We start from the raw sequence: 12,982 nt of genomic DNA on the forward strand, positions 1-12,982 counted from the left end.
TTAGGGAAGTAAAAGTGTAAATGTTGCTAGATAGGGAATTTATCCGAACATTGCATCATTTTCTATTTTTTTTAAAATACACAAGAAGAGGTTTTGAATTGAAAGAGAGGTGGAGGGACAATATTTTTTGGATATTTCAATCATTTCCTATTTTTTAAATATTTATTGAATAATTTTGAAAACGGTTTTTTAAAAAAAAAACTAATATACTGGCAATGAAAAGCAGTTATTATGTGTAACAGTTTATTAGGACGTGGAAACGTTCTTCATCCTATAATAATGAAAAGCAGTTTATTATGTGGTTTTTTTATAGCTTCATCTCTTTTAAAAATTATAATTTTTTTTATCTCTTATTATTTGATTTAATTGACATATTTATTTAATTTTTAATACTAAACATAACTATAATAAATGATAAAAATAAAAAAAAGCAGATACACATTTACATTGTGTCTAGTATATATAAAGTTTGTTTATTTTTACAATAACATTGCTTAATATAAAATGTAAAAAAGTGTTTATTGAAATTAAAAAAATACATTTTTTATAAATAGCCTAGTTTAATTTTAAATTAGACAACTTGACTCTTTTTTTTTTTATATTACGAGTAAAGTAATGGTTTGAGATGATTTTAGATATTTTGTTTTATTAATTCACCTAATTTTGAAATAAGGATCTAAGTTACAGTTTCAATCGCTTTCCATCTTTTTCTATTTTTGTTGTAGGACAATTCTTTTCAATTCTCTGTCTTAGATGCAAACAAAACATAAAAGACATTGTGCAGTGAAGTTGGTTTTTTGCAGGGGAGAAATATCACCTTTTGGTTAATGAACAAAACCAATCTAGATTTTCGATATATTTTTTGTGGTCAAAACCAAATTCAAGATTCTAATCATATTTTCCTCCTGCCCTTCTATTTCATCAAAATATCGTAAAAGTAGTTCTTAAATTTAGGAACTTATTTTTGAATATGGTAAAATGAATAGAAAAGACAAATGGGGATTATTGTGAGAAATGAAGCATTAAAAAAATTGGTTCCATAATAGTTTTACATCGTTTTAGTAATCGATATCAAAACAATTTAAATACATTTTTCCCTTAATTTTTTAGAACATCTTATGAAAATAAAAAAATGTGGTAAAAATTTTAAAATGGACAATTTCTATTAATATTATCTCAATCTATGTAGCATAGACACTTATATATACGGACATGAAGATAAAGATACGTATAATCTCTAAAATATAGAATACGGAAATACGGATCTATATAATATATAATTATAAAAATTGACAATAAAGATTTATATGCACAAGTATTTTTCATTTTTTTTATAGCAAAAAGATGTTTCTCATGACTGGTTTAAAAAGAATTTGTTCTTTATTTTTATAATCATAATAAAAATTTATACAATAAATTTGAGTTTTTATAAAATTAATGTATTTCTGCTTTTAAAAATTGTGTTGGAACGATACTAGAATTGTTAGAAATTCAACAAATATTTTTTGAATTTGACATTTTACCAATACATCTTCTACAAGTGTAATACAAATAGATCTCAACTGCATATTCTAAATGATGAGAATAAATGGTAGCATGATTTAAGTTTTATAGTTTTATGTAGTTGGAATTATTTTAAATAATTTAAACAGTAAAATTTATTTCTGGTTTCATTTTATATTCCATTTGGAGCCATTTTATTAATTTGGTTGGAGGCAAAGGAAGTACATACATGTAAGGTGATGGTTGAAAGTGGGTGATACCATCAAACACGTACACTTATCCTAATATAATATCGGCCACTGCATTTGCTTCCAAATCTCGTCCACTCAAATCTTATACTCCTCTCTTTTCTCTGCAATCAAAACAACAAAAATCATTCATACTCACATCCCTCACTACTACTACTACACAATATTCATCATTTCATTCAACATTTCACTAGCTGCTTTCACAAATGGCTGCTGCTGTTAGTGCTGCAGTCTCTTTTCCATCCACCAAGTCTACCTCTCTTCCATGTAGGACCTCCATCATTGCCCCAGAGAGAGTCATTTTCAAGAAGGTGTGTCTAGCTACTTCCATCAAATAAAAATTTCATTTTGATAATCCATGATCACTTTTAATGTAAACTTTTATCATGTAGATTACTTGGGTGAATTGTGATTGCAAAATTTATCTAATTGAGAATTGATATTGCATTGGAGATCATCTGGGTTATTAAGTAAGGTTTCTCTCTCAGGTTCCATTTCAATACAGAGATGTTTCTAGCAGTGGAAGGGTAGTTTCCATCAGAGCTCAAGTCACCACTGAAGCACCAGCCAAGGTTGAAAAAGAGTCTAAGAAACAGGATGAAGGTGTGATTGTGAACAAGTTCAAACCCAAGACCCCATACATTGGTAGATGCCTTCTCAACACAAAGATCACTGGGGATGATGCTCCAGGAGAAACTTGGCACATGGTCTTCAGCACCGAGGGTGCGAAGCTCATTAGTTTTCCCTCTATTTTCTCTTTTCTGTTTTCTATTTATAGACCATAGAGTAGATTGCTGATGAAAATTGTGTTTTTGAGCTAATGTTATAGTGTTTTTGTTTTAGGAGAGGTTCCTTACAGAGAAGGACAATCAATTGGAGTAATTCCTGAGGGTGTTGACAAGAATGGCAAACCTCATAAACTGAGATTGTACTCTATTGCCAGCAGTGCCATTGGTGACTTTGGTGATTCCAAGACTGTGAGTATCATGTCATATCTTAACAATTTTACATTATTGTTTCTGGGTTTCATTTTCTAAACTTTATAAGGCTTTTATTTTATCAATTTTGTTGCTTTCATACTTGAGTCCTGTTCTGAACTTGCTTACACCTGAACTAGTTTGAAACTTGAGTCCAAAAACAAATTATCCATAAATACATAGTGAGAGAAAATTATCCAAAAGGAGAATTATCAAATGGTAATTGGCACCCAGTGAGAAAGAGAGAGAAGAGAAATGTAGGTTTGATAAGAAAAATGAATGATATCAGTCCAAAATTGAGTACTAAACTGGCTTTCATTTACTGTAAACTCAACATTTAGCTTGACCATAAATCTATTATACATTTTTTTCATTACAACTTGATATGATTTCTTTCACACAGGTTTCTCTGTGCGTGAAACGACTAGTGTACACAAATGACAGTGGAGAAATTGTCAAGGGAGTCTGCTCAAATTTCTTGTGTAAGGATGAGTCTTTTTTTTTTTTTTTTTTGTATTTTACACAATGTAGGCTAGAATATCACATTTTGGCTACTCTACTTTGTTATACTAATGGTATCTTCCGTTCTTCTAAGAATGATTTATGTTCCTCTTTATTCAGGTGACCTGAAACCAGGATCTGAAGTAACGATAACTGGACCTGTTGGGAAAGAAATGCTTATGCCAAAAGATCCTAATGCCACTGTTGTCATGGTAAACTGTCATTCATTTTGTTATAATAGAAAAGGAATATGGTACATATACATCATGATTGTTCTTATCTTCACCATTCATCAATGATATTTTCTTTGCAGTTGGCAACTGGAACTGGGATCGCCCCATTTCGCTCATTTTTATGGAAAATGTTCTTCGAGAAGCACGAAGATTACACGGCAAGTGTTAGCAAAATCTAGTATCTTATTTAGTTAGAAATAAGAATGCTTCATAGTATATAAATAATATATAAATACGTCATTTTTTGAATTGATTTTATAAGATTAAATTAGACTTAAAGTTAATATTTATTATCACATGTATCAGAAACCGAAACCCATTAGGCGGTAGAGTGCGTAAAGGACTTTTGGACAGTGGTGATACCTAAGACAAATGATAATTGCTAATACTCAAGGAACCAAAATTATTAGAGTTGATTAACCTTAGCTTCAAAATTCACCACCATGAGGCACCCTATTAAATTGCAGGCTGCAACTACGCGATACTATAAGTGAGTGCAAACACTTCATCTTATGTATCGGTTTTATAAAGTTGAGTTAGATTTAAAATTCATTTCTTAATTTGGTATCAAACCTGTAACGGACTTTTGGACAGTGGCGATACTTAAGACAAATGCAAGTTGCAACTACATAACATAGGAATGCTGTTCTTTTATGAAGTAGTGCTAAATTTCTTTTACCTCACAGGATTTCTTTTTTAACATAATCAAATGACTTTGTGAGATTCATATAGGTAACCTCACTTAGTAAGATAAGACTATTGTTATTATCAGCGTCTGAGAATTTAACTTTAACTGAGTCTAATAGCTTTTTGTGATTCATGCTGCCATCTTTACTTTGTTGTGAGATAAGTTTTAGTTATTGCTTTATAATCAGCATCGGCAAACTGATTTGCCTGCTGCATATGAAGCTACAAAACTTTGAACATTATTAGTAGTATGTGTTTATAAGTGAACACATTTGATTATAAACCATGTTTGACATATATGCAGTTCAATGGTTTGGCATGGCTCTTCTTGGGTGTCCCTACAAGCAGCTCATTGCTTTATAAGGAGGTGAGAAGAATGACAGTTTTCTCATTCATGGTTTCTTTTATATACATTTGAATTTACTGATACAATAAAACTTGTTTTGTATGGTGCAGGAATTTGAAAAGATGCAGGAGAAATACCCTGAGAACTTCAGGCTTGACTTTGCTGTGAGCAGAGAACAAACAAATGAGCAAGGAGAGAAGATGTACATCCAAACTCGAATGGCTCAATATGCAGAAGAGCTCTGGGAACTACTGAAGAAGGAGAATACTTTTGTGTATATGTGTGGACTAAAAGGAATGGAAAAGGGAATTGATGACATTATGGGATCATTGGCTGCAAGAGATGGTAAGGCATTTTCCTTTGGAAGGAAACCATTTTGTGTTGGTACATCATTTGGAGAGAAACCTGATTGATTATGTTTTGTGTTTGATTATGCATTATAGGCATTGATTGGATTGAACACAAGAAGAAATTGAAGAAAGCAGAGCAATGGAATGTGGAAGTCTATTAATTTGTGTTCACTTGCACAGACAGATATGAACTCCTGCTTCATGCTGCAACAAGTCTCAAGTCTATCACCCCTCCTGCGTTGTGTAGATATGTGACCACCCTGTAATTTTTTCTTTGACCATTTTTATACTGTTCATCAACAATTTCATTGCCAGTTTTACAAGTACTCTTTTTGAGGGATGATCCAATATAGATGAATCCAACTTTATTATGTCATTTGCAAGTACTTCTTAGGTCTCTCACTATCAAACACATACCAAAAACACTACATTAGGCATCTATCAACTTTAATCAGCATTCGAAACTTTTATATGTTTTTTTTGTTTAGATCTTCATTAGAACGAGTGGATAACATATATGAAGCTCGGACACACCTCTTAAATGACGTGTCCGTGTCAGACACACGTATCCGACATTACTCATAGGACATGTATCAGTAAAGTATCTAATTTAAAAAATATTTATTGGATTTATAACAATTTTATCACAGTTCTAACACAATCTTAAAAAATAGAAATACATTAATTTTCTAAAAACTCAAATTTATTATATAAATTTTTATTATGATTATAAAAATAAGAAACAAATTATTTTGAACCAGCGACAACAAACATATTTTTGCTAAAAAAAAAATTAATACATATTTATGCACATAAATCTTTATTGTCAATTTATATAATTCATAATTATATAATTTATAAATTCGTGTCCCCGTGTCCTACTTTGTAAATATTATATTTATCTATGTATCCGTGTCGTATTAATGTTTATATCCGAGTTTGTGCTCCATAACATAGAACTTATATCTTTTCAATTTAATACTTTTAAAAGAATTTAATTATACACAAATTAAGAGTAATAATTTAAAAAATTTAAATTCCAATAATATTTAGAGAGGTTATAATTCTAAAATAAAGTTTAACTCATTTTTATTAAGTAAACAATTATATTAAGTAAAGCATAAACCCTAAACCATTATATTTCAGCTTGTGTTCTCATGGCAACATAAGTATGCTATAATATATTGTCTCACCAACTTAATCGATTTTTGTCTGATTTATTAAAACAATAGAAAAAAAAAACTAATACCATAGTTTAAGACTTCTTTTTAGATTCATTTAAGATTCTTTTATAACAAAATTAAAAATATCATAAAATTTATTCATTTTTTAATAAATTTATTATAAAATTTTTTTATTTTAGTCTTTTCCATTACCATAAAAATAATAATTATCTCTTTTTTTCTTTTAAATTAAATATATAGACATTTACATATTTCATTTTTCACTTTCTTTTATTTCAACTAAATATCTAAGTGAATAAATACTCATTAAAAAACTTAGGTTATTAAAGTTTAGTTTTTAGTAATTTAAATATTTTATAAATATAACTAACCACCAATCAATCCCAAATTAATATATTAATATGTAACATAACAAGTAACTTTAAAACACATATCCACATATTTATTTCACCACAAATATCCAAAATTCAATACTAAAAATATATTTATTTCATGTCAAACTTACATGAAAAAGCACAACATACAAAAGTCTCTAGAGTTTAACATGTGGCTTGATAGGAGAGAAATACAACTGATAAAAACATTATTTAAAGTATTCAAAATAACATAAATATAAAATTGTTTGATGTGGTGATTCTTCTAGATGTTTCACTTGTTTGTGATGTTGCAAAATTCCTATGACAAAACATTCCAATCATGGATTTTTTTTTCCACTATTGATATCATAATTGATATAATGTCATGCAATTAGCCACACAAATTCAATATTTAATGCTAAATTAAATCAAAGCATATTTTGATGTTGAGTTAACACAAGTATATCACTTAAATAATAGTCTTTACACATAATTAGTTTGTTACATTAAAGGTAGATGTTGTATTAACAATTTTAGTGGATAAGGCTAAAAGATATCATTTGCAAGAGTAACTACCAATATATGAAACCCTAAACTATTTTAATCTCTTTAATGAATTTTGTTTTACATGCAATTAAAACAAAATTATTTTATATTTGCAACAAAAATATATTATAGTAACACATACACTTTTAACTTATGAAACTTATTACCACATCACCTATTTAGTAGGAAAAGGTAACCATGAGAACCTATAACAAATTTATTATTTTACTAAATACTCAATATTAAAAAAAAGGTTGTTGGATACTCAAAAAAACACCCTCAATATATTGAGGACCAAAATCTTATTTAAGTTTTATTTTATAATATAGAAAAAGTTTACATAGAAAATCTACTTAACTCACATTTTAAATATATTTATTTGATATGAAATTATTCGCTAGAATTTGTAAATATTTTTTTACCCTTATTTTTTTAAAATAACATGTTAAAATTTTATATTATTGAGGTCAAATTAGTCTAGTCGACAAACTCTTTATATATTTAATATAACTATATATTTAAAAGTATTAATTAAACTAAAATAATTTCATGTTAAATAAATATTTGTAATGTTATATTTGAGTATTAATCAATAATTACTACTGGTAGTTATTTTAATTTTGTAATTATCAATGCATTATATTTTATATTTAAATAAAAAATATCATACACTCTTGTAAAATATAAGGATCATTGCATTACTATATTGTCCATACATCTATTTTTTAATTTTTTTTTAAGAAAGTGGTTTATTTTTAAGAGATTTTTATAAAAACAACTTAAAACTAATATTTGGTTACTGTTATAAAAGCGTTTTTTTTTTAAATTAAAAGTGATTATCAGCTTGTTTGGTATGATATTAATTTAAATCTTAATATGGAATTGAAACAAAATAATAATTTAAATTTAAGTATGGTATGTTTTACTTCAAAATACTTGAATATTTTTATAATAAAATAAAAGTAAATATATATCGGTATTATTAATATAATGGTCAATTGTAGTTTATATATTCTTTTCTTTCCTAATCCATTAAAACGTCAATTGAAACAAAATCGTTATAAAACACTAACTTCCAACCGACAATACTCTACATTACTCATCAAAACAAAATAAATTAAAAAAAAAATTAAAATTATTTGCATATGATCAAATACAATAATTTCTTTTTCATTATCTCAACCAATTAATATCAAACAAACTTAATAAAAGATTGAAAATATTTTGTTAATAGGTAGTTAATAAAAACTTATTATTGTTATCAATAATAAAAACAAACATGATCTTTAGGATTAGAATGTTTACTTAATTTATTTTTACTTTATTTGTTTAAATTTAAAACAATGATAACTTGAAAAAAAAATGTGATCTTCTGATCAATAATATGATTTAATTTGAATACATAAAAAAATCAAACTTAAATTATAACAACTTTTACAAAAATTGGATTAAGATTTTAAAAGAATTTAGAACTCCCTAATTATACTACAACAATAAATTAAATTTTCTTTTAAAAGGGTCATAGATGAATGAAAAATACCTAAAACTAGAACTAAATCAACTTAGATAAAAAGTACAAAAGATTAGTGCTTGAATTGAGCACGAAGTGAAAGATCATTATACAAAAAGTGAAAGAGTGCACATTCTTGCAAGAGACCCTTTCATAAGAGGTTAAGAGGTAGGTTATATTTAGACAAGAAACACTAGTACTAAAAAGAGAGGTAATTTTGATATATGTGAAAAATCATAAATTGCTCTTAAATAACTTTATAAAAATAAGTTGTTTTTATTTTTTTAAATTTAAAAACAAGTAAAAATATACAATAAATATTCTTTAATTAACATTAGTTGGGTTTGTTTAAAATTATTTTTTAAAAGTTTAAACAATCAACAAAAATTTTACAGTAAGTTTTTCTAACTAAAATGAATGTGTTTTTCTCCAAAAAATGTTTGAATAGACGTATCTAATATATTTTTAACTTTAATTTATTATTATAAAATAGTAGAGATTGAAAAAAAAAACATGTATTAAATGCTATTTTTGTCTTTAGTTTTGAATGTAAATTTTGGTTTATTTTGTTTAAATATATTACTTAATTAAAATATGTATACAATAAATTTAGAAGTTACATAAAAACCACATTATGATTGATTCCGTTTAAATTTGATAGAAAAATATTACATACCTAACTCAATTCAGCTTATTCTTTTTCTTAGTTTGATGAAAATTTCTCTTCTTCCAAGACAATTGAATTGTTATATTTTTAAAATAAAATTAAAATTAGCTATAAAACATTAAATTTTTATTTCTTATTTATCCATACATTAATTAATTTTTTTTTTTTAATAAAATTAGTGATTTTATTAGAAAATTAATAAAAAAAGTCACTTTGAGTTATTGTATTTAAAAAAAATAAAAAATAAAAGATAATTTAATGTGTAGTTAGTTTTAATATCTAAATAATTTATACATATATATATATATATTATTGTTTTAAAATAATTAAAAATAAAAGATAAATATAAAATAAGTATACTAAAATCAGAAATCGTTATTATATATAGTTATCAACCAGATTATTTGAATAAAATATTATTTATAGATTTTTTCTAGATCTTCTATATATATATATACACACGTTAAATATTTCTGAACAGTAAAAAAATCTAATGAAATTCAGATTTATTTATAATAAATTAAATCAATTTGAGACATATTCCATCATAAGTTGGTTGTTTTGGAAATCAAGGATGATTTAAAAACCCCAAATTATTTTAATTAATCAATAATTAATAATTAATAATTAATAATGAATTAATCAATAATTAATAATTAATTAATCGTAGGTAGGGTTGGATTTGATTTATTGGTCCCTTGGAATTGCAGTTCAGAGAATATATATATATATAGAGAGAGAGTTTAGCAAGTACTGTGTTGTGGCATTCCACCGCTGAGGCTCTCTCTAGGGTTTGTTGGCTCTCAAATCGAACCGATTCCATGGCGGAAGAGCGATTCACGGGCGTTGTGCAGTGGTTCAACAATGGCAAGGGCTTCGGCTTCATCAAGCCCGACGACGGCGGTGAGGATCTCTTCGTCCACCAGTCTTCCATCAGATCCGACGGCTATCGCACTCTCCTCGAAGGCGATCGCGTAGAGTTCGCTATCGCCACCGGCGATAACGACAAAACAAAGGCCATTGACGTCACCGGCATCGACGGCGCTCCTCTCCAGCCTCGTGCCGCTGCTGGCAATCGCGGTTCTGGCTATGGCTTCGGCCCCAGGAGGAATGGCGCGGGCGCTGGCGGTGCCGCGTGCTACCAGTGTGGCGATTTCGGTCACCTCGCCAGGGACTGCAACCGGAGCACCAATTCCGGCGGCGGAGGTGGTGGTGGGTGTTTCGTTTGCGGCGGGTTCGGTCACCTCGCAAGGGATTGCGCGCGCGGAGGAAACATCGGCGGTGGAGGCGGCGGAAGCGGCTCTTGCTTTAGGTGTGGAGGATTTGGACACATGGCGAGGGATTGCGCCACGGCGAAAAGCGTCGGTGTTGGTGGTGGTGGTAGTGGTGGCGGTTGTTTTCGGTGTGGGGAGGTTGGTCATTTGGCTAGGGATTGCGGCATTGAAGGAGGAAGGTTTGGCGGTGGTAACAGTGGTGGCGGCGGCGGCGGTGCTGGGAAGAGCACCTGCTTTAATTGCGGGAAGCCTGGCCATTTTGCGAGGGAGTGTGTGGAGGCTTCCGGGTGAGGTGAAGGGTTACGTTTTGCGAAGGGAGAAAAAGGTGGAATAGTACATATTCTCTTTTTTTGCACCTTTTAACAGTTAGTAACTTATTAGCCTCTCTTATTATTATTCTTCTAATTTCGGGGAAGTTTATACATATAAAAAAAAATTATGTGGTTTGGTTTTTGACAATGGTACTGCTTCGCAGGCGATTTTGCCTCCTTTTTTTAGTTTTTACTCTGCATGTTAGACCTTTTCTGATTTATAGTCTACCTTTGTTCCCGAACTTGAGATTTTATATCTTGATTATTTGTCTCAAAGGTTCATAATCAAATGATCATAAATTTAGACTGAAGTTCTCAAGAGATGCGGAGTGTTGCCCTTCTCAAAGATTCATGTTTTTGTCTTGTGTGTTTGGATTTGTTCGTTGATTCTTGCGAGCATTAATTTTGATTGAATTGCAATTACAGGAGTAATGATTGAATGGAGATTAAGATTCATGATTGTATTTGGTTAACTGGATATCCCAATCTGATTAGTCTTGGAAACATGAGAAGTAGACTTCCAGAGAGTATCACATAAATTTCCACATTTACCTTAAGTTTACTAATTTGATCAGAAACCTTATCACCGTTTTTAGATTGCTTACTGTTTCAGTCCTTATATGCATTAAATAGAATGGCAGTGAGATAACTGTTATTTGGTTTGCATATCAGCCTTCCCCTGAATGTCTATCAACATGTTGCTGGATTAAGCGGTTACTTGGCTGTTAAATATTTGAGCTTCTTTAGAGACATTAAAATGCATTTCTTATGAGTTTTTTTTTACTAGATTTGGATATTTGCACCACTTCTACTGGCCTAATTTTATCCTGTTTTTAACAGGGTATTCTCTTAATCCCTCTTTTGAACTTTATACCCATGAAATTTTAAAACTTGAGGAGTGTTAACAATAACACGCTCTTACTAATAAATAAAATTTATTAAAGTACGAAGTTTATGATTTTCACTCAATAATAAAGAGTGTTCAGCATTTTTCGAATCTTCAAGGGAAGTTTGTTTAGTTAGAACTCAGCTTTTCGATTCAAACATACACCCTAGTTCTTTTCTAATTGATTTTGTTTCATTAGCTATCAGTTAGCATTTCTCGAATCTTCAAGGGAAGTTTGTTTAGGAACTTAGCTTTTCGATTCAAACATACATCCTATACATTTGGTTGGGCTTGTTGTGACCAAGTTAGTCTTATAGGGGCAAAATCTTGGGAAACTATCAATGTTTTGTGCCCTTGCGGAATCTAAGATGATAATTGCAATACCTGTAGAAGCGAATTGCAAAGCATGTATATTTTTGTATTTCTTTTTCACAAGCTAATGGTGTCACTGCTTGTGATCTAAAATAGTTTTCAAACCGATCATGCTTGTCTGGGTCAGGTTGACTTTTTTTACCCTAAATCTAATCAAAACCAAATCAAATTTTGAGCAATCGATTCAATTGGATTGAGATGTGATTATATGAATGTTATAATAATTTGTTAGAGGTGATGAGAAAAACTGTGGTCAAGAGCCTTGGTGCAAGAACTGTTGCGGCAGCATTTTTGTGATGTCTATACCTTGTCAAAATTTCTGGAGTGAACGCCTTTTGTTTTCTCAACCTTGAGTGGCACCGACATACTGTGTTGATTTCATTTCATCTTGGGATCGTACATGGTTCACTGTTGTTGCTTGTACTTGGTCGGTGGTTGCTAGCAACTGTAGGAGACGTTATTATTGAAAACAACCATTACTTGCGGATGATGTCACTTGCAATTCTCAATTATGTGGTTGTAGTTGAAAAATTCGTGTCAAGCGTAAAAAGAAGTCTAATATTTTGTTTGTCTTATCATGTATACTTTAGTCCATTGTACCAGAGACAAAAGACTATGGACTGGGTTGAGAAGTGAACCAAAATCAAGTTCACAGCACAAAGTTTTCTGGTAGAATCGTTTATTAATATCAATTGGTGTTTACTCTTTTCCTTAAAATCTAATCAAGGAATGTTCGCCAAAAAAAAGGGCTCGTGCTCAATTTTTTTATTGATTTGGATGGAGTGTTAACCTTAACCCCGACGCAAATTATGGCTACCAAACTTCTCCTACCATGCCTTTATTTTTTGTACAATTCGCATGCATTGATAGATGTTAATTGCAAAGTAACTTTATTATTGAAATTTATGAAAACAATGATAAATGATCTTCTGTCCCTGAAAATTTGTCACCTTAATGTCAGATGTGTTGGTTAGGTCAGATGTGTTGGTTATGTACATGATATATCATGGTTATAAGTCATTAAATTGATA

At 29.7% G+C, this 12,982-nt stretch overlaps 2 protein-coding genes across 2 annotated transcripts; both read left to right on the plus strand.

Annotated features, from left to right (window-relative positions):
* The first annotated feature begins 1,577 nt into the window (after positions 1-1,577).
* On the plus strand, positions 1,578-5,216 carry LOC137808472 (ferredoxin--NADP reductase, leaf isozyme, chloroplastic). Its single transcript, XM_068609600.2, has 9 exons — positions 1,578-2,062; positions 2,240-2,474; positions 2,595-2,728; positions 3,132-3,210; positions 3,350-3,441; positions 3,543-3,620; positions 4,454-4,516; positions 4,606-4,840; positions 4,939-5,216. Exons 1-9 carry the CDS (start codon positions 1,958-1,960, stop codon positions 5,004-5,006), a joined length of 1,089 nt encoding a protein of 362 aa, XP_068465701.2. The 5' UTR covers positions 1,578-1,957; the 3' UTR covers positions 5,007-5,216.
* A 4,630-nt stretch (positions 5,217-9,846) lies between these two features.
* Positions 9,847-11,014, plus strand: CSDP1 (cold shock domain protein 1). Its single transcript, XM_068609595.2, has one exon. The coding sequence runs from the start codon at positions 9,930-9,932 to the stop codon at positions 10,671-10,673; it is 744 nt and encodes a 247-aa protein (XP_068465696.1). The 5' UTR covers positions 9,847-9,929; the 3' UTR covers positions 10,674-11,014.
* Positions 11,015-12,982: the final 1,968 nt, after the last annotated feature.

The sequence above is a fragment of the Phaseolus vulgaris genome, chromosome 3 (genome assembly GCF_051622355.1).
Source record: "Phaseolus vulgaris cultivar YP4 chromosome 3, ASM5162235v1, whole genome shotgun sequence".
NCBI classification, from domain to species: domain Eukaryota; kingdom Viridiplantae; phylum Streptophyta; class Magnoliopsida; order Fabales; family Fabaceae; genus Phaseolus; species Phaseolus vulgaris.